Below are 21,921 nucleotides of genomic sequence, written 5' to 3' on the forward strand. Positions count from 1 at the left end.
GTACAACCCTATCATTTCATGTGTAATTCTAAAACCCTAATCCAAATTGGAACCCTAGCTCCACTAATTCTTTTGAACCCTAATTTACTTCTAAGACCTAAACCCTAGATCCTCTTATGTAATCATGGTGTTCTAATTTTCATACATAAGACCATAATAGCAATTACATTCTTGCCATGCCACATAAAATTGTAGGAGCCCTATTATCAATAATTTGGTAGTCCATGTAGGCATACCTATCCAACCTAGATGATCAAATAGGACCAACCCTAGTTCCTATACTTAGAGGCAACAATTTTAAATATCCATATTTATTTAGCATCACACAATTGTGATGAACCCTAATAGTAACCATGATTGATGATTACCTTACATACCATATTCCACTAAACCCTACTAAGTGTTAGATATTTATCAAACATCCTATTTTAGGAACCAACCAATCTTTACTTAGGGAATTAAATAGCTAACCTAGACAACCTCAACCCTAATTGATATACTTCTTATTACTTAAGAAGTATGTTCTTCAAAAGTTATTCTTTTGAAGTAAATAAAGAATCATCACCAACCCTGCTTATAAAGACCTATCAACCTTAGCTAGCTATCATTAGCAAGATAAACCAACCTTGACAACAACCATGTATTATGAATTGCTTAGGATGCCTAGGCTTATCTTAACCTTACAAGCCCTAGGTGTTGACGAATCCAACTTTGTTGGGATCCATTCAAAACCTATTCCAGCAACTAAATGAAACCATAGTCAACCATAGAACCCCATCAACCTAATTATCATACTTGTTCTTTATTTAAGAACATGTTCTTCAAAAGTTATTCTTTTAAAGTATAGGACAATTAATCATTAACCATGCCATATAGTACTAAAACTGACCCTTTGTTTTTTACTTGTTAACATTATGCCAATTATCATTCTTTGTGTGCTCAATTGATTATTATGCTTTATTATTTACCTGTTGATAATACCAAGTAATCACACCTGAATAAGAACCTTGTATGTGAATCACTCTAAAAGTGCAACACACCCTGAACCAATCATTACAACTTACTGATCCTAAATCATCGGGGTTAGGTCACGTTTAGAGCGATTGCATCTCATTCTTATGCATTATTGCATCCTTGCCAATCTTTCAAACATCGTCCTTACCGGACGATGATGCTATTTCAGAATTTGGAGTTATCACGTATCGAAGACCTTGCCTGCATAATCTTGCAGTCAAGAAAGGCAAGTTCATCGCTTGCTCATGTCATTTGAGTATTTCTATCAAATTACTTGCAAAATATTATGGTTATCACTATTGCATAAAAATCAAAACCACTACTTTCATAACTATGAATATGACTATGTGGTGGGCAATGGAACCATGGATTGTGTTGATATGATGGAGGTTCCATTGCAAGGGTTTATATCCATCTAGGATTAAATAACAAATGTCGCCAGTGATTCTTGTGCCGTAATACCCGTGTTAACCATAAGATCCGGAGTGGGACGGAGTAGTCAAAAGTGTTTCCACCTCTCGTTCATCAACGGATGCTCATTACCGGGTGCTCATGATCTTGCGAGACTTGATGCAGGGGTGGGAACCCGTAGAAGTCCCAACGGTAATGAGGTCTATGATGGGTTGCATCTGCCGGCGTAGGAATGTATGGTAGAGCCCTGCATTGACGTCGTGGTCGGAGTCCACCCTGAAATATATGGGAATAATGGGGCCGGCGTGGACCCGTGGGGTCGGAGTATGCAACAAAGGGTGGGTGTTCGAGGTAGCGGAGGAACATGATTGGCTAGACCTTATACCGGGCCTCACACCATAGGAAGTGTGGACGGGAAGATCACCCGGTTGGCACCAAGGTTAAGATCTCTTATGGGTAAAGCAACACACCTCTGCAGAGTGTAAAGAACCGTGACCTGTCACTCCCTGTTCCGGGATAAGGAACTGCGAACGCGGCCGGAAAGGAGCTCCATGAAGTTCTAGTAAACCGGTGAAGGCTGACGGACATAGTTCTTCTGAATAAAAGCAACCTTTTGAAGAAATGGTTATGAAAACTTGCATTGGTATTAGACTTTCTGGTCTAATGCCGTAGCTAGTGCATTAAACACCTCTTTCCTATAATGAACTTGTTGAGTACGCTCGTACTCATCCCACTCTTAAATCCCCTGCTTAGATATGGAGGCATCGAAGGAGAATCTACAGAGCAACTCGAAGACCGAGGAGATAACAACTACTTCAAGAGACAGGACACTGTCAGAGGAGTCATATACCACATCCAACAAGGAGAAGACCTAGTTTAGCCATAGAAGGGAACTAGCTTCCTCGACCTAGCTCCTATTTAGCTAGAATCTATTCTTAGCCTCTGAAGTTAGTTAAATACTCTACAAATAGAGTTCGTGTTAGGATTAGACTACGAGTCGTTCTTCTGGAGTTTAGTTGCAGATTTACCTCACTGTAAAGTAGGAGGTTTGTCTTTGATCTTATGTAACAGAGTCTGTATGTAATTCTATAGACATGCCTTGGACCCGCATATGTTTCTGTTGTACCACTCTGAGCGATATGATACTAGTGAAACGGTGTTTCATTGGTGTTATATCAGACTTGCATACTACACCATGCAGTGGTATGCCGGGTCACCACAACGCCCCTGCGAACCTCTCCACGCACACCTTCCAGCATGCTGTCGCGCACAAGAAACACGGTAATGATCAATTGGATTCCGCCAGATGCATAGGAAACACAATATATGAGTGAAGTAATTAGAATACCCTTTTAGAAATATACCTCAACAACACTCATCTTCTGGCGGGGCTTGATATGGCTTCTTGAGGCAGATCCAGATCATGGCCTCTTGGCAATGATAGTAGCTATGCTCTTCCCACAGTTCCTTACCTAGGAACAAAGGAATAAAAAAATTGATATGCAACCTGCAAGCCATGTATTGATTCATATTACAGTATTGGTCAAAGTCTCTGTGCTATGAAAAATCCGAATGGAAATAACTTGGACCTAATAAAATCGAGATAGTCCACATTCTATTCATCCAAGAACCAAACTATCCAGATAAAATCAAAGATCTAGATGACATTGTTGCTTTCGCACTTAACCTGGTAGAATACACCACAACCAGTATTATAAGAACTTACATGTAACAACACTAGAAAAATTACTGAACATTACATCAGAATTGTTTATTCAGGATGCTCATTCCAGGACTGCTTCTTCAGTATTGCATTATTGATCAAAGCAAGAAAATTGGCCACTATGTCATCAATAGATTTTGATCATATCTATGATCCTACAGGAGGAAGCCAACTACAAAATCTCCTCATAAAGTTGGAGTTTTATTCACAGGTAGCAAAAATCCCAAGTTCATCTGCTGGGACAACCCTTCAAGCTAGGAAGAAGATGCGAGTTTTGCATATAACATCACACTACCAGGGTCAAGAGTGTTGTAGGGAAGGGAGGAATTGACTGGCCGCCGGATGTTGCTCACAGGGGTGGTCTTCCTAGCATTTATTCATGATGGAAAGAATAAACACCACCAAGCATTTGCATCAGTTTCAGGTGACAAGCTTCCAATATATATCTTCTTTCGATATAAAAGTAGCAACTTTGCAAACAAACTGTATATGATGCTAAAATGCAAGCCTGGTAACTATAGTCTAAAAGAGAAACAGACTTTATTTGGTGACTGGAGCCTATAGATATCATACACATGTACATACATGAACGACAAATTAGGGAAAACATAAATTGTTTGTCTAAGCAAATATCTTTATAGCATACATCATAGTAGCCAGCACATAAAGACCTTTGCATCTGATTCTAGTTGTCATTAGAAAATAAAAGTATTTCTTGACACTCTCCTAACACAAGTACTATGACTACAACATAAATAATCATTCTTGCATGTGATTTGATAGAAAATAGTTGCGGGTGCTCATTTATCAAGTATCAGAGTGTGAATTTTATTAATTTGGTCATAACAGCATGAAATTCAAGAAAAATAATGCCCATCAATAATGCTCTTTTATCAAGGGATATTAATACAAATTTTTTTTACTCTGAACTTCAAAGAGGTAACAGGGCTTATTACAAACAAAAGTTAGATGCACACATGGGATAGTTACAATGGAAAACTGATATGTTAAGTACGAAAGTGCACATGCAGTTTAAGAACAATGTAACTCGCGGGAAGTTCCATGAAACACTTGCATCCATCTTTGGCTTCTAGGAATAACCAGGGAATGATCTCGCGATTAATCTAGAGAGCCGTTGGACAAGATACCTTTAAGGGCTCACATAGTACATGGTTTTCTTCATAATAATTTCATTAAAGATAGCTCTAAGGCCTTCTGATACAACTCCACCCATGAGGTACACTACTCTAACCCAGCTGATTGTATTTTCATATCAGTAATAATGGATATATGTGCGTCGCTTTGCTTTAATAAATGGCAGGCATAGTAGTGACACACTTACCTTCGATAGTCTCGCTCGTACCAGCCCTTCTAATCTGAGGTTGGATCGGCTTGTAGCTACACACAAATGTTCATAGAGGGAGGTTTATGCAGCATAAATAAATTTTATTTATTGGTTGTGAGAATTAAGTCATGTAAATTGACCGACTGGGTGGTATCATTCACTGGTGCAGATGGATTTCGTAACATATATCCTTCACCTTCCTTCTATTTCAAGTTGCATATATGGTATGGAAGGGAAAAACTTCACTTGCAAGATAACATGAATTTTATTTTCCAAGAGGATAATTAATAGTTATGTTCTAGATTTTTATATAGTCATGTGCAAATAACAATATTCAAAACTGAAATAAACAAAATGAAACTTGTTGGAAAGACTAATAGCTAGAAATGTCATCACTAATAAACCGTTGGATGATAATTCCCTTCCTAAGCATTTGTAATTGTTTCATTGCACCAATCAATTCAACTTGACGCTAACCAAGAAATAAACTAAAAACATACATGAACCAAATAAGTGCATTCCCTCACCTCCAAAGCATTTGTAAGTAAACGAAGCTAAGAATTTCATCGGTAATAAACTGATAGGTGATACCTATCTTACCAAGCATATGTAACTGATATAGTTAATTAATCAATGCACCATGGTGGACCATACAAGTACATTTCAATAGCTCTCAAGCAACAAGCATATGTTCATCTTATGGATCTGCTAAACAAAAATGAAAAAATGAAGCTTAACTCGAAATGTGTATATAACAATATATTGCAAGAGTACAAAAGGTAAAGTATATGAAATTTGCACGAAATCAGAAGGGATTACACTGTGGCTGCCAGAAAGAAACCTATGTTGTATGGCATTTTTCTGAAAATTTTGGTAATATGAAATGTACCTGTATTTCCTAAATGAAGATTAATTAGCATGATATGAAGCAGCATCTCCGAGTAAGGATAGAACTTACAAGTACCGCATGCAAGTCAGCTAGCACAAATAAGGTGACAAGGTTCCAGTAAGTGAATTACCGCTGAAACCTATGAAGATAAATATGACAAAATGCTAGTATCTTCTCCTATTACCGATCGGGTAAATAGAAAGGAAAAACTATGTGGTGTAGGGCAGGGTAACTTACATGTATGCAGAACTTCATTTCGATAGATAAGCTTTGAAATGTCACATATAAGTTGGTTCTACGCCAGATCCCTATTAATTTTTTTTGTACATTTAATACTGGAATTGTACATTCCCGGAACATACACGAGTACATAGTTTTCAATCTGTCTGGTCTGAAAGAAATTTTGCTACCATGCATCTACTTTATGAAAAATAGCGCAACACCACAAAAGCATGTAATCCAGGGAAAATTTTACTGTATAGACGTTTAACAACAAAGATGGCTTGGTAGGCCTTTCAAGCGATGGTAGGAAATGCAGTAGCCTAAAAGCTGAATGCATCTTTAGTAGGAAGGCATCTTTGTTCTCATAGTGCAAGAAATGGTACCAAATAAGCACCTTACTGAGTGGCAACAGCAAGTCGTCTGATGTTCTCATAATGCACCACATGTTCCTTCCAGTAAGCTGTTGAAACAATTATTTGCGGAATAATTGTGTTAGCATAAGGAAAATAACAACACTAAGAACAATTAAGCACTTGGAATTACCAGCTTCAAATTTTAGCTGTGGCATGGGGCAACGCATCTCTCCCCTAATTCAGCATCACCAGTAAACCTGGAAATAATCCCCAAAAAACAAAAAAATCAATAGCTAGACAGAGCATGTAGGAGCTTGATTAAACAGTTATTTAGAAACAAAACATAGACACACATGATTACTTGTCTACTTTTTGTTCTTTAATTAACAGAACTAAGAACATTAATCAAACAGTACTCTCTTGACAAAAGTGATTACCGCAATTAGCATCCTTTCCAACCCCACGGTAGCAGAAAGAACAACTCATAAATATTTTTTCATGTACCACCAAAGAACAAATCATAAGTATTTTTTTAAGTACCACCGAAGGATTCCCAATGGTTGGACCTACAACTCTTCAATACTTAGCAGGGGCCTAATCTACCTTGGCTGTATGTACATGAGCACGGGAGACAAAGATGAAAGTAAGAACAAAGGATTTTGTACTTGTTAAAGTTAAAAAAAAAATTGGACAAATGCCTTATATACTTAGATTAACTAAAGTAGAAATTAGATTGGCTTACTGTCAGAAATTAGACAGATGAATTACACCAAATGATTTCCATTGCTTGAAACAGCAATAGCTTTTTCCTCTCTCTTAATCATTGAGGCAATCTAAGACTCAAAGTACTACTTAAGCAATAAATTATAATTTTAACTTCAAGAATTACTTTCATTTGTGAGAAATATATTCTAGCTAGGAACCAGAAGAAATTAGTTTCAACAGAATTAGTCATATGAGTACGAAAACAAATTAATTAGGAATAGATCAAGAATTTGCATGATATCATCAGACAGCGCGAGCGGCACCTAACAGCTACCAATTAGTACGATGACCATGTAGATTTTGTGCCCCAACAGGTGCATCCAGGAGATATCCCACGCATAACTTTCTCGTATCTCTTAGCCATCGACTTCACCAGGCTAGTTGCTGCTCCTTGGAAGTGCATCGATTGATCAATAGGTGTTGGCCTAATTGGAAAAGGAACAAGAGTCACATACCTGAGATCATCCATGTATAGCTGCGTCCGGCCGGATCGTGCAAATTTGGGCTGTTGCCGCCGCGCCGCTGTGGTGCAGTATCACCAGCAGGATTTAACTTCATCGATCACATACCACGACTATCTCTAGTCCGGCTCTACTACATACACCTGCACAGCAACGGGTAGAAAAGTCCTAACCGATCAAAACAAGGATTCAAAGAACCTGCGCGGATACAGAGAGCCAAAAAGAAGGTTTCAGAGTCCCTAAAAAAGAGAAGGTTTCAGAGAACACCACCCGCGAATGAAATTCAGAGGACAGCCAACGTCATTCATTGCAAACGATCACCGTATCCAGAGAGAAAGATTCACCTGCGCCGAAGCTGTTCAGGCCACCGCTGGGTTCCATTACGGCGACCGTGGCTGGGCTGCATCTCCGCTAGCCGACGCCGACCGGCCGACTCCAGGATCTGGGCTGGGTCGGATACCTCCCGGCTTTCACGAGCTGTGCTCCGACGCTCAGCGCCGGCGATCTCCACCGGCTTGGCTCCCCTGATGCCCTGCCAGGTCCTGGGTGTGCCGGTCGGTCGGGCTAGCTCATGTCCTGGCGGATCTCTAGCACAGGCGGGGCATGTGGAGGGGCGCTAGTCCAGCGAGCGGGCGAGCAGCGGCAGATACGTGGGAGTCGGCGCGGTCAAGCGGCGGCGCACGGTCAGGACTCAGGAGACGGTGTGGAAGAAAACGGCGGCGGGGCCGAACCCTAGGAAGGTGCTTCGTGAGAGAGAGGAAAGGAAGGACGTTTTGTTTTCAGGCAAGGAGGCGACGTTGGGCTTTGGCCCATTTCAACGCGAGCGAAGCCCGACGGAGTACGACGAAAACGGATGACTGCCTGGGGAGAATAGGTTTGACGTATTGGCAGAATAAGGAACCGCTTCGTTCTTTTTAAGTAGTGTAGATAGTAGTTCATGCACTAATAATCGCGTTTAAGCCCAAATTCATTACTAATCCAATTGCATAAGCATATCAAAGCCCAACCATCAACAAAAGGAGCCCATATGCACATGTTTATATGTGACTCGCCATCTTGTTCCTTTGCCCACGTCAGATTGATCGATCGATCTACCTAGCCGCGACTTGCCATGAAGTGTCCTAAAAAAACAATTGCTAAGGCGATGGTAGTTGAACAAATATACAAAAAAAACTCCATTCATTGCTTATGCATCTTACGACCAGTAGGAGTACTCAACGAACTCAGATTATTGGATATGATCTCACCATATCCCTAGACTAACATTGGCTCGCTTTTTTGTGTATGTGTGACTTTAGCCACTAGATCAAGCATCAACCTATGTTGGTTGACTCTCATGGACTTCCTAACCCTAACTCGGAACTTCAACAAGATCCATTCTCACCTACCTGTCAGGTTTGTTCTGATATCCTAACCATCGTCTGGAGTCTCCCTGCTCAGCTTTCATCACCGGTGTTATCGAGCGACAACTTATTTGTCTTGTCACCATATAAAGATGCAAGCTAGGTCTTTTCACTCAGCTTCTCTAAAAAAAATGTGATGTTAGATGTTGAAGTCCACTATGTTTAAAAAAAAGGAAGATATGTTTTTCAGAAAAAAAATGTTTTCAAAATGCATACGCCAAAAAAACGGATGCGGTGCAACAGGTGGTCCGACCCACGCGTGCCACGAGCACACGACCGGCGGTTGAGCTGGGGAGAGCCCAACCAAAAGAGCATCCGAGTCAGAACCATCCGGATCCGTCCCGTTCCTTCCTTCCTTCCGGCCCACGGCGGCTCCGCAGAGGAGACCCACCTCGCCGGCTCACTCCCGTTCGTTCCACCGCCGCCTCCTCCTCCCCTCGCCGGTCGTCTCGAATTCGAAGCGGCGCGCATGGCGGACCCGGAGGAGAGCTGGGCGCGGGAACCCTCCCCGGGGGACGACGCGTCAACGAGCCACGCGGCGCCGGCCCCGTCGCCGGACTCGCTGCAGAACACGCCGTCCAACATCGCCAGGCTCGAGGACGCGATCGAGAACTGCGCCGCCCGACGCAAGTACCTCGCCCGCACCAAGAGCCCCTCCGACGGCGAGGACGTCCGATGGTACTTCTGCAAGCTCCCCCTCGCCGACAGAGGTGCGCCTCCCCCTCCTCCTCCCCCTCCTCCTCCTCGCGTGCAGACCCCAGACTCTCTAGTTTCATCTGTACTACTGAATAGCGCTAATTAATCGGCTCATTCGTAGTCATCATCTACGCCTGGTTTCGCTGATCCCACGATCACCTGACGCTATCTGGGGCGTAGGTTCCGTGTCAAACTCTTTCAGAATTTGACTCTAACAAATGTCGATGTCAAAACAGGCGCACCCGTGCGCAGTGCGGTCCCCTGAATCTTCTGGCTGGGTTGTAATTTAAGATCCATGCATCGGCCAGTCAACCAGCTACTTTGGAGAACGACATGCCTCCGTACATCATTTTTCAGCATCATTTTGCCGTTATAACGTCGATTGTCCGTGTGGAGTGAACTGCTGAATCAACGAACTCGTGCGAGCTAAACTTGTTACCGGACTGACATTCGGTGTGCTTTTGTGGATTTTCTGTTGATGCAGTGCTCTCGGCTTCAGTCCCGCAGACGGATATAGTTGGGAAAGGGGACTATTTCAGGTTCAGCATGAGGGACTGTCTGGCGTTGGAGGCGTCTTTCTTAGAGGTCAATACTTCAATGCCTGTGTACTGCTGAGTGTTTACTTACAGGATCACATAAGCTGCAATGACTTTGTGATAGCTAGCTAGCTACAATTCTATAACTTCTGAAATACAGTTTGTTTCGAAGCAGTATCGGTTGTACATAGTTGATCTCCAGTGGGGCTTTCTAGGTTTGGGTTTGTGCTAGTTTATCTACAGTAGTTAACACTGTGTGTGTGTGTTTATTTAATAACTTGTTTTGTTCTCATAGCCTGAATCTACTGAATAATATTAGGCGAAATTTACATTTTGTACATCATTATTGTGTTACTGGTTTGTAGAGAGAGGAATCGCTGCTTGGTTACTGGTGGAGGGAGTATGCCGAATGCAGCGAAGGACCAGCAGGTTCCTTGGTGAAAACTGATATGTCAGACTCTGAACATCTGTATAAGGTGGAGGAGGAGCGGGTTGGGGTTCCTGTGAAAGGTGGACTGTATGAGGTTTGTATATGTTCTATTACTACCCATATGCTACCAGGATTTCTTATTTGTGTTCGCAAAACCAGTTATGGATCTATTTATCCATATTTACATTCTACTCATAACTATTGACTGAGTAGGGGTAACAAGTAAGATCAGTAAAATTGAGCACTAGAGTATTGCTTATGTGGTTGTAAATATGGCGCCGTTCTTCACTTTCAAGTATGTTAGCTATTGAATTAGTTTTATAGTAACAGCGTACACTGCTGCAGGTTGATTTGATGAGGCGTCATTGCTTCCCTGTATATTGGAATGGTGAGAATAGACGTGTTTTGAGAGGCCACTGGTTTGCTCGAAAAGGAGGTCTTGATTGGATTCCTTTGCGTGAAGATGTTTCTGAACAACTTGAGTTAGCATATAATTGCCAGGTAGGGAATTATGCTATGTCCTTACTTTTTAGCAACATTATCCCGTAAGTGCGCTGCGTATTTATTCTTTCGTAACATTATTGGATAAATAGCTATATTATGGACTGATGCTTTGCTAGCACTGCTGTGAATAATATACTTGTAAGTTGGAATGCTCTAGAAAAAACAGCCAAAACTTGTCTCACTAGATAGTATAAATCAGTTCAGTGGGCTGTGAGCTTAATTCTGAAAGCCAAAACTTGTCTCAATAGATGGTAATGGTGGCAAGGAATGCCATTTAACTATGTATGCGATGGGCACCTGCAGGCTGGATATACCATTTCCATATAAAGAAAGATTGGCATGTTGCAGTGTCTGTTTCTCCATTTATCCATAGGCAGACTCCCTTTTATAATTCCCTGTGTTCAGAAAATAGTTGAACACCCTATTGTTGTCGCACTAGGTCTGGCATCGTCGCAAATTTCAACCTTCAGGCTTGTTTGCTGCACGGGTTGATCTCCAAGGAAGTACACCGGTATGTAATATACTGATATAACATTCCCAGAAATGAGAAGGAGAAGTTGGATGGAGGCTGAAGTATATCTTGTGCAGGGCTTGCATGCTTTTTTTACTGGAGAGGATGATACTTGGGAGGCTTGGCTTGTGTTTGATACAGGTCCTAAGTTAGGTAGCAGCACAATCAAAATAAGGCGTGGTTTCTCTTCTTCTGGAGCTGCAAATCCCACCCAGGTGAACAACCATGTTAATTGTTTTAATGCTATTTATGTCTATCCTAAGCTTTGCTCTCAACCTCACAATGTTGAATAGCTTAGAGAAATCAAAATCGTTTATGAACCGAAATAATGGGATACCTTTACTGTTTAAATCATGGCCTGTTAAATGTTAATGCCCATAGCCCATTTGGTTTGTGAGCACAAAATGTTGGCCTCTGGGTGGTTTACACTTAGCTGTAGAGGCTGTATGATACTTAACAGCATCAAGAAGGATTGACAAACTAGTGATGTATCGTACTGACCATTAAATATGTTAATTGAGCTGGTGCTGCTCGTGATGAATTGTGTTCTGACTTCTGACATACTGTGGACTAGATAGCTGAAGATTGTGATCTCGTCAATTGTTAGCGATATCATTGCTTAATTTTTTGCAGCAAAAAGGGGCCTATTCTATCTGTGCCCATTTCTTTTATAGCTAAGTATTCAATGTACGATTTCATATACCTGCTAGTGTAAATCTAGAATGAGAACCTGCCACCTCGTTGTGGCGTTCCCTTGTAAGCTTGGAGCTATCTTCTTATTTATGACACTGTGTTTGGTTGCATTGAATTAGACCTGGAATTAGCTATTTTAGAATTCGAATACTTAATTCTGCTGTTTGGTTAGTCATAGAATTTACGCCCGGAAACTACCCTCAATTCCAAGCCCACCCCGCCGCGCGTGTCCGCCCGTGCTAGGGAATACAGAGCTCGGGACCTCCGTGTTGGCTTGAAATTGAGCGAACCGTTTTGTTCCCAAAAACAGTTCATCCTTCCCCACCTCCAAGCCTCCTCTTCCTCCTATCCCCCCCTCGGCAGGAGTCATGGGCGCCGCCGCTGGCCACTTCCGCCCTCCATCGCACGCGCCACCGCTAAATCTGGAACTGGATCAGCATAGTCCAATGGACTATGGACTTATTTTTGTTGGACACAATTGGATTGGATTACATTGGACGTGGATATTAGTGGACATTTGGTCCAGCACTATTGGATGGGCCGTGGACCTAAAGAGTGGGCGATCCAAAATCCACTGGACACACGATGCACAATGCATCTGCCGTGGTCGTTTTGTCTCCTGTCTGCAGTGGGACTCCATTATCCTGTCGACGAGAAAGGACACCAGACCGGAGCGCCGGCGAGTGCGAGTCCATTGCCGTCCACCTCTTTGGCGAAGCGCCGCTCCTCGGCCTTGTTCGCCTGCACCGCATCCGAAGGCTGGGGCGCCTGCAGCCTCCGCCGCCTCGTTGGCGACGCCGCCGTCCTCGCCGACTGGCTCCACGGCCAGCACCTCGGCGCCGCCGAACGCGACGTCGCCGTCAACGGAGAAGCTGAACTCAACACGCTCCTCCTCCGCTTCGTCCGACACCACGTCCGCGTCGCCGGCGCTCCTGTACGCCTTCAATTCAACATCCCGCGCCAGCGCAGGAAGCCCAGGCGCGCCTCCGTCGCCAATCTAGCCGGCATCCGCCGGTCACCTCCACGAGCGGGCGGCCACAGCTCCTGTAGACGGCGAGCTCTCCTGGTATTAGGCAGGACAGGGATCGGGACAGGACAGGGGATTGGGAGTTTTATTTTTATTTTTAGGATGGGGATCGGGAGGTTGACGAAGGCAGAACAGAGAGCCAGGTGCGCTCGCGAGGGACAAATCGTGATGATTAGTAAGCTCCATTTGGACCTTGGATATCCATTATTATAGATGGTTGGACTTGGACGGACGTGGATATGTGTCACTGTAGCGTGGATTGGAGATGGATCGGACCATGCGAGACTGGACATTCAATGGACATCTACGTTTTGGATTCGGACGCTGATCCAGTTCCAGATTTAGCCACCGCTTCATTTGGGTAGCCATGCCGTTCGTGCCGCCCAGGGTTGCGGCCACGGTGAATTGGTGATGCCGCACCAGATGGTACCACACTTAGTGCAGTTCCACGACATCGTGCCGCCGCCCCCGCCACTGGCATCAGTGGATTGGTTCATGTGCTAGTATCAGCGAGAACTCGATCTGATCGATTTTTGTCTAGGCCATGGTGAATTGGTGATGCCGCACCAGATGGTACCACACTTAGTGCAGTTCCACGACATCGTGCCGCCGCCCCCGCCACTGTAGCCGGCGCCTGTGGCCAGTGGATTGGTTCATGTGCTAGTATCAGTGACAACTCGATCTGATCGATTTTTGTCTACGATTGATATAGCCACATCTTGTTACTACGACTCTACGAGGCAGGAGCTTATGAACCGGTCTATTGATTCATGTGTTAATCGGCTTCTGGTCCATGAGATGGATAAGTAGATTAATGGCTTTGAAAAGCAGTTCAACATTTGCAGAGGTAGCAGTATATGATACTACTTGCATGTACGATCAGTCTGTACTGAAATGATACGGTCAGCAAAAGAAATTGTTATTCTGCGTTGCCAGCCGACCATACCGATATGTATGTATTTTTGTGGAAAATAATATGTATACATTTTAATATACACATGCTATTTTTCGTACATGTACATAAGTTTATATTATCCAAATTGACCAAACCATCTAATTTCGTGGTTGTTACATCCAAACAGAAATTTGAATTGGTACCATCTTCTGATTCCAACATCAAATTCCATTTACACCCAAACAACATAATTTGAATTTGAAACAATTTCCTTTCCATCTTGGATTTGGAATTTACTATCCAATTCAATTCCAGACTCGTTTTAGTGCATCCAAACACAGCATGTGTGCGTGGTGTATAATTGTTATTTGATACTCTGCCAGGATGAGTTGCGTCAGCAGAAAGAAGAGGAAACAGATGATTACTGCTCTCAGGTACTTCTTTTGTCAGGCATCTTTTCTCTTTATACATTAGTTTCCATAATCATTATTCTATCATCTCCCAAGCAAAGTAATCCATCTGAATAATAGATGGTTCCTCAAACCAAACTGTCATGACACCTAACACACATGTACATTATTGTGATTGTATGCACTAATTTCTTACATGTCTGAATTACTTAGGCATCCACCTTACACCTATGATTGTCACACAAATGAAAAATGTATGCTGGGGCTGCCGCTTTCCCCCTTAAATGCATGTGAACGAAGTTACCGTAAACTTTACAAAGGTTATTGCCTAAGGAAATTTGGAGATGCTGACGTACCTCCTGATTATGTCTTAATAGGTTCCAGTTGGTCATCTGGTATTCATGGTTCATGGCATTGGACAGAGATTGGAGAAAGCTAATCTTGTTGATGATGTTGTCGATTTCCGCCGTATCACTGCTAACCTAGCTGATAGATACTTAACTCCCTATCAAAGAAGTACACAGAGGGTTCTATTCATTCCGTGTCAGGTAACATTAATAAATTATTAAAACTAAGTTACTTGTTCTGATACCACATATGGAAATCTCTAGCATCATTATTTGTTGATCCCTTTGTTGCAAAGGATAAAACAGCTGAATTGTCTATAGCATGATAAAGCAAGTGCGAATCTGACAACTTTATCATCTACTGGAACTTAAACATGTGTATCACTTTGTACAGTGTTACTTAGAATTGTGACTACATTGTGTTTCATTAATTTTATCAGAAAGGGGATGGCACATATGGCAGGTTGGTATTGATCACCTATGAGCACTGGGAGCTTTTTATATACTCTGTCATGTCTGTCATCCATTGCTTTTAGGCAAACACACTTATCTAGTTAATCAGCAATGACTTTAGCATATGTGTATAGCTAAGTATATTGCACTTACACAGTAGCATGCTGCCCTTTTGTTCTACATGATATGAAATCCGTTTTCCTCCATGTTTTCACTGGTGGTTTTTATGTTTCATAGTGGTGATTATCATTGCAGTAGAGGAATGTTTAATAGTGATGATTATTATTGCAGTGGAGGAAGAGCTTGAAGCTTGGTGGTGAACGCACGGTTGAGAAGATCACCTTGGATGGAGTTAAAGGTCTCCGCGTAGCGTTAGGCGCCACCGTTCATGATGTTTTGTATTATATGAGTCCTATCTACTGCCAGCATATAATTGACTCGGTATTTTGCTTTCTAGGCACACTTTTTCCAGTCATTTCCATTAATTCCTTGATTTCCATTTAGCAATAGAACATACTTTTAGTAGTTCTACTTCAGACGTTGGTTTCTGAGTATATCCCCTTTCTTATATTCCACCTCAATAGTTTCTGCATTGGAACATGAAACCCGTACGAAGTTCACATGCTGAGATGGAATTATGGAACAAAAGTGTCAGCAACTTTTCAAGAAAATTTCAGATATATATTAATTACTATTTTTTTACATGGAGTAGTATCTCATGTGTTTTTTCTCTGTTACGAGTTAGTTTGTGTGTCATGGATGTTTGAGAAAAGGTTTTTGTGCCATGACATGGTATTTTATTGCATTTTTTTTTTGAGGTGGAAAGGGACGACCATCGCCCCATCCACCAAGTCTTTTAATTAGTGAGGATGATGATTTAATAATTCAAATATATAACAGGTTTCAAGTCAGTTGAACCAGTTGTATATGAAGTTTTTGAAGAGAAATCCTGGCTACAATGGAAAGGTTTGCTGTTCATAGATTTTTTCATTATATTTTTTGAACATTATACTTTTTCTGTCAGTTAGACAAGAAGCTGCTTGCCTTTTTTTTTGGCAGGTTTCGCTGTATGGCCACTCGTTGGGAAGTGTTCTAACATATGATATACTTTGCCACCAAGAAACCCTTTCCGCCCCATTTCCAACAGATTATTTTAAGATGGAAGTTCCGTCTGATGAAGACCAAGTAGGAAAGGCACCCAACACGACTGCTGTTCATGACTCTGGCGTAAAAGAACATGATACTTCTTCCACTTCAGGACATTCTTCTGCTGATAATGTAAATGATGTAGATGAAGACAACAACAGAACCGACGGCTCATTTACAGACAAGATCGCCTCGCCATGTGTGTCTGAGAATGTGCCAAATCATGATGACACACTAGCATCACCTATCGCAGTTGATGGGGTACAAAATGAAGTCGGAAATCAGGATGAGAATCATCAGATGTCTTGTACTGAAGAAGGGGATACTTCAGCTGTAAGCACAAAAGATGCTGAGTCTGTTTCAAGATCTACTGTAGAACTACATGAAAAGATCCTTGACAAAGACAAATCAATCTCATCATTGGAAGAAGAGGTGTGAATTTATTGAATTCTGCTAAATATTATGTGCTTATCATTTAGGATTTTTTAAATTACATAAGAAGGCTAACAATGCTGATTACCTTGAGATCAACTCATCAGAACAATATTTGTAGTTATGATTGATAACTTGTTTCAGAACACAAAATTTAGGGTTTTATTTTGGAGCGTAGCAACTGCCCAACTTACATATTGTGTTGATGCCTAGATTTCTATCTTCACTTCAGGTGAGACGTCTTAAAGCTAAACTAGCAGAACTGGAGCGACATAATGATTTGAGTGAAAGCATCAGTAATGTTGAGTCTCATCAAGGTAATTGTTGCTTTTGTTCCATGGTGTTTCCTGGAAGAATATGTTTGCATCTGCGAGGGTTTATTTTCAGATATTTATGTGTTCAGATTCTAATTATACAGTGAGCCTTGCATCAGGCAAACTTAACATCGGGCAAAGCAGCACAAGTCAGTCCTACAGACCACACATTAGATACACTAAGCTAAATTTTAAGGTAACATATCCTTATTGTTCAGTGATGTTCTTTTACTTTTGGTACTTTATATCATCATCACATCATTTTTTGGATAATCAGGTCGACACATTCTTTGCTGCTGGATCCCCTGTAGGAGTCTTTCTGTCCCTGCGGAATGTTCGTATTGGTGTTGGTATGTAACCTTTGGCTAATAAATGCTTTGTTACACCAGTGTCGAAACTTTTACCCCTTTTTGGTTTAGATACTTTCCATGACACTTTTCTTATGTTTAGAACTATACTATATGTAGTATTTTTGACATTTAGTAACCAATTACTTAACAATGGGCATATATTTTATGTATAAAACTTTCAGCATTGGGATACTGATTTGTTTGTTGCATAGCTGCTAGAAGAATTATCTATGCTGTTTTCAGCATAATAGCATAAAACAATGGCCAGTAAATAAGCTACAAGCAGGGATTAACATGGCCGGTGTGGCTCAGAATGTTATTCTTCTGAATGATTCTTTTTTGATGAATTGTGGCGTGGCTCCCGCTGTATTAGCATGCACCGTGTCCTCATGTTTATCAAGTCATTATTAGCATCTCTTCCTCTATGTAGCTATTGTTCCTGTCCAGTTGTCAGTGTCTTGATGATTTGTCATATTTGAGAGGTGTACGGGGGACCTGGGCCCAGCTTATGATTTGATTTGTCATTGCCCCTGGTAATTGGCAATCATTGTCTTATTTCTGGAATTCATAGCTTCTTTTAAAGGCAGGGGACAAGATTATTGGCAAGACAAGAACATAGTTGAAGAGATGCCATGCTGCCGGCAGATGTTCAATATTTTTCATCCTTTTGATCCTGTGGCATACAGGTTTGTAGCTTCCCTGCATATAGTTTTTGTAACCTTATGTTTAGAGAGCTGACTAAATATGCAATATCATGATGAAACTAAATAATACCAATCTGGTAGGAATTAACATCTTATGCAATCGTGGTCACTTTCATCAGTTGTCCCAGAAGCCACTAAGCTTCATCACTTTTAGACATGTTCCTTTATTTCACTGGAAGAGAATGAACTTATCTATTGCACAGTGAGGAGGAGACTCATAAATCTACGTTGGCGTGTGTATGCAGAGTTGAACCACTTGTATGTGAAGATTACGTGAACAAGCGCCCTGTCCTTATACCCTACCATAGAGGCGGAAAGAGGATACATGTTGGAGTGCAGGTGTGTAGTATGTCATTTTAACTGCGGTAACAGAGAAGCGTGCTTATATTTCTAATTTAAGGCTGTTTTGCCTCATATAAGTAATTTGGTTTGATATGCTACAGGAGTTCACAGAAGATGTTGCTGCACGTTCTCAAGCTATAGCCCGACAATTCAAGTCACTGAAGGTTTGCTCTTTATTCTGAAATGCTCATGTGAATATAACACATACACTTTAGAAACAGTAACATGAATCTGGGTGGGGTTTGATACATTAACCTCCGATACATGTGAACGATAAAGAACTGCTGGCATGGCTCTTGCTTAAGGAGTTGTATGTTTGTTCTGTTTAGGTTAAAGCTGTAGCTGCTTTCCTATCAATGGGCAAACATGACGCGGAAGGTACTGATATATCGGTGTTTATTAGCTTTTACACGTTCCAAGCCACAAACAAGCAGCGTTCTGATCATTTATTATTATTCAGAGGACGGTGAGAGTACCAAGGAGGAAGAGAGATCATATGGTTCCATGATGATGGAAAGGTTGACAGGTTCACCTGATGGTCGGGTTGATCATGTGCTTCAGGTTATTGAGCTCTTGCAGTTAAATCAATATAATTTCTACAGTTTCTATTGTTGCGTTGTTGCTTAGTATAGGCATTAAACTGTGTGCTCCACTCCGCGTTGGGAAAGGTATCTTGCGATCCTTAGGCGTGCGTGGTTTTGTGGGTACGTTTTGATGATGCCCACAGCAGCCCTACAAAAATTGGCAAGCCAACTTTTTGGCGCAGATTTCTGCCGCCGTGGGTTGGCCAAAATTTTGGCTAGAATCTGTGAGAGCAGCAGCAGTGGTCCCATGGGCAGCCAAAAAATTGGCAACACACCAAACAAGTGAGAGGAGATTTGGCATGACCAATATTTTGGTAAGGTGAGCTGGGGGCATAAACCAAACAGGCCCTGTATCTTGGAGATGCACAACCCCATGTGTTTTAAATTCTCAGACCGTTTCTAAAAAGCAGCTCAGGACTTCCAGGGGCGGATATATTGTTAGTGCTCCCTCTCTGTTCTCTCTTCCCTCTGTTCTCTCTCTTGAGTAAAAGCAGAAAATGAAGGACTAAAACTACAGAGGAGAAATGGGGTGTAGCAACGGATGTGTTCTTCTTCTGTTAGCTCTTGTAGCAATGGATGCTGGTTGCGGATTGTAGTTTCCCAAAGAAATGGGGTGCACACGCAACTAGTTGCGGATTGTAGTTTCCCCGGATGCTGAACAATACTTGGCAACGAATGGCTACAGAACTGAGCAACCGATGCTTGTCCTAGCAACCTATGCTAGGACCACATGCTTACCCCAGCAACCTATGCTAGGACCACATGCTTACCCCAGCAACCTATGCTAGGATAGCAACTCATGCTTAGTTCCCCTTCTTACATGGGAGGGGTGGTACCCCCTATTTATACTTGTACACTTCTAGACATGCCTACACAACCTATGTGCACTAATTCTAGAGTTCTCCCTACATGCCCTGGATACTTCTAGAATGGCATACATGCCTATCTATTCAGTACACAACCTATGCGCACTGTTCACTCACACAGGACACAACTCATGTGCCTTGTTCACACATAGCAAGCACACACACAACCTATGTGTGCTATTCACACTACAGCCTGCACACAACAAGATTACATTGAGGCTAACAGATATCAAGTCCCTAGTGGCAAGTTTGGAACTGCCTGATTCCCCAGATCCCCACCAGGATTGCTAAGGCTGGTGCCAATGCATCACCCCACTATAGCGTCGCCACGTCAGCTTTTACCCTCACTCTCACCCCACGGTGCCAGTGCACGGGCTATAGTGCCAGCTCTCACTTCCTCTCTCCTCCCTACCGCCTCCCTACCGCCCCCACTAGCACCGCTATCGCCTCCCTCTCGCCCCGCTCTCGCCTCCAACGCGGGCTATAGGCGGGCGGTACCGCCCCCTACCGCCGGGCGGTGGAACCACCGCCCGCCGCTACCGTCTCGCCTCACTATCGCCCCGCTCTCGCCTCCGGGCGGGCGGTACCGCCCGCTCTAACGCCCGCGTTGGCACCAGCCTAACCCCCTCTGTCACTGTGACCCAGTTTCCCCTCCCTGCTTCCATTTTGGCATAGTTAGTTAGGTTTTCTTGTATACATATACAGTAACTGCAGATATTTCGGAGCTTACAATCTCAATAATCTAATTGCAGGAGAAAACATTTCAACATCCATATTTATCTGCCCTGGGATCTCATACGTGAGCTCACTCATCATTCTGTCTGGTTTGCTCATTTTTTCCCGTGTTTATTTCTCACATTAACAAGCCTGTGGGTCTATTCCTGTAGCAACTATTGGCGAGATCATGATACAGCTCTCTTCATGATCAAACATTTGTACCGTGATATACCTGAAGAACCTCCAACTGATGCAACTGGAAGACCGCCCATTAGACTATTCTATGTGAGGGATCCAATTGCTGAAGACACCCCCTTGACATTTTCTGATAACTCATCAGTTAAAGAGTTCTCTAGAAAAGTGAAAAGTTATTCAAGAAAAACGGAGGACGATGCAAACTGTGAAGCTTCTTGATGGGTATATATCTGGAACATCCTCTTCACTCTGACACCAGACACGGGAGTAAAGAACACACATTTTGGGCGAATGAGCGTTGCACATAGAATCAGGGGCCAACAGTTGCTGTGTATAACTTGTTCATCAATGTATGTAGTGTTGATGTTGTACATGCACAGGTAAAGATGACCAAAATAAATCGATTAGTTTCGAGCAGTTCAGCACCAGGTGGAAAGCAGAGAGCAAAGACCGCAAAACTCAGTTCCATGCCAGCACCCTGCAGTGCAGTAGAGTTCGATGGCAACATGGTATGCACCGGAACCAAAGCAGATATGTGTTCTCAACTTCTCATTTCATGTACGGAGAGTGGAGCATGCCAATGTCGGTCTAGTTGTAAAGGAAACATCAACAGCAACAAGAGGATCCGCCAGATGCAAATGAGATGCCCAGTACACACTAGGCAAATGAGACTGGAGAATGATGAATCTTATGTTTTCAGTCAAGATATTTAGCTCTTAAAAGTTGGTCAGAGTACAGCTAAACTCGATTGATATATATAGTATAAAAGAAAGATAGATTGTTGTAACCTGGGCAGTCGCTGTAATCTGACACGTTGAAGGTCCTGTTCCGTCCCTATCAGTATTACAGTACATTTTTAGTCAGCCGCTTAATTTGACCGCGTTTTGCCTGGGTTGGTTTGACCTGTGACATGGTCGCTCCGCTCCCCTCCTGCAACGAACCTACCAGATTGCAAAATACGCGTACACGTGCATGTGCCCTGTACATGTCATTGACTTGCTCCAACTGATCCCTACTTACTTCGGAACATGCTTTGGTTGCTTATATTTGTGTACGAGACAATGTATTTGTTCGGTTGCTTGTACTACTACCAAGTGAACATCATACTACGTGCGTGGGACGCTTGGCTTCCTCCTGCACCATAAGTAGGGGTGGCAATGGCCATGTTCCCTGCAAACCCGTG

At 42.5% G+C, this 21,921-nt stretch overlaps 1 protein-coding gene and 2 long non-coding RNA genes across 27 annotated transcripts in view; 1 reads left to right on the forward strand and 2 right to left on the reverse strand.

Moving 5' to 3' along the window:
- The window catches only part of LOC127314238 (uncharacterized), a 37,778-nt gene extending 29,805 nt beyond the window's left edge, over window positions 1-7,973 (reverse strand). The window contains exons 1-7 of one of the 23 annotated variants that reach the window (XR_011749894.1): window positions 7,528-7,973; window positions 7,178-7,326; window positions 6,148-6,214; window positions 5,383-6,064; window positions 5,094-5,198; window positions 2,790-4,546; window positions 2,651-2,685 (exon numbers count right to left, since the gene is read on the reverse strand). This is a non-coding gene — a long non-coding RNA (uncharacterized lncRNA). Of the gene's footprint in view, window positions 1-2,650; window positions 2,686-2,789; window positions 6,065-6,147; window positions 6,215-7,177; window positions 7,327-7,527 lie in introns of all 23 variants that reach the window. The other 22 variants (XR_011749895.1, XR_007859511.2, XR_007859510.2 and 19 more) reach the window with 22 other exon arrangements.
- Window positions 7,974-8,888: 915 nt separating this feature from the next.
- On the forward strand, window positions 8,889-21,601 carry LOC127314236 (phospholipase SGR2). 3 transcript variants are annotated; one of them, XM_051344689.2, is made up of 21 exons: window positions 8,889-9,296; window positions 9,767-9,867; window positions 10,184-10,342; window positions 10,594-10,749; window positions 11,192-11,263; window positions 11,341-11,478; window positions 14,262-14,312; window positions 14,666-14,836; window positions 15,380-15,529; window positions 15,989-16,054; window positions 16,148-16,666; window positions 16,899-16,983; window positions 17,070-17,176; window positions 17,258-17,330; window positions 17,914-18,016; window positions 18,280-18,373; window positions 18,478-18,540; window positions 18,706-18,754; window positions 18,837-18,937; window positions 20,579-20,625; window positions 20,714-21,601. In XM_051344689.2, the coding sequence occupies exons 1-21, from the start codon at window positions 9,056-9,058 to the stop codon at window positions 20,955-20,957; spliced, it is 2,790 nt and encodes a 929-aa protein (XP_051200649.1). In that variant the 5' UTR covers window positions 8,889-9,055; the 3' UTR covers window positions 20,958-21,601. The 3 variants fall into 3 exon arrangements, with proteins under 3 accessions (XP_051200649.1, XP_051200650.1, XP_051200651.1); XM_051344690.2 differs by having other exon boundaries at window positions 17,085-17,176; XM_051344691.2 differs by having other exon boundaries at window positions 17,100-17,176.
- Window positions 18,526-19,832, reverse strand: LOC127314237 (uncharacterized). Its single transcript, XR_011748917.1, has 2 exons — window positions 19,708-19,832; window positions 18,526-19,675 (listed from the first exon to the last, which is right to left on the reverse strand). It is a non-coding gene; the product is annotated as an uncharacterized lncRNA (long non-coding RNA).
- Window positions 21,602-21,921: the final 320 nt, after the last annotated feature.

The sequence above is a fragment of the Lolium perenne genome, chromosome 7 (assembly GCF_019359855.2).
Source record: "Lolium perenne isolate Kyuss_39 chromosome 7, Kyuss_2.0, whole genome shotgun sequence".
In the NCBI taxonomy this organism is placed as follows: Eukaryota; Viridiplantae; Streptophyta; class Magnoliopsida; order Poales; family Poaceae; genus Lolium; species Lolium perenne.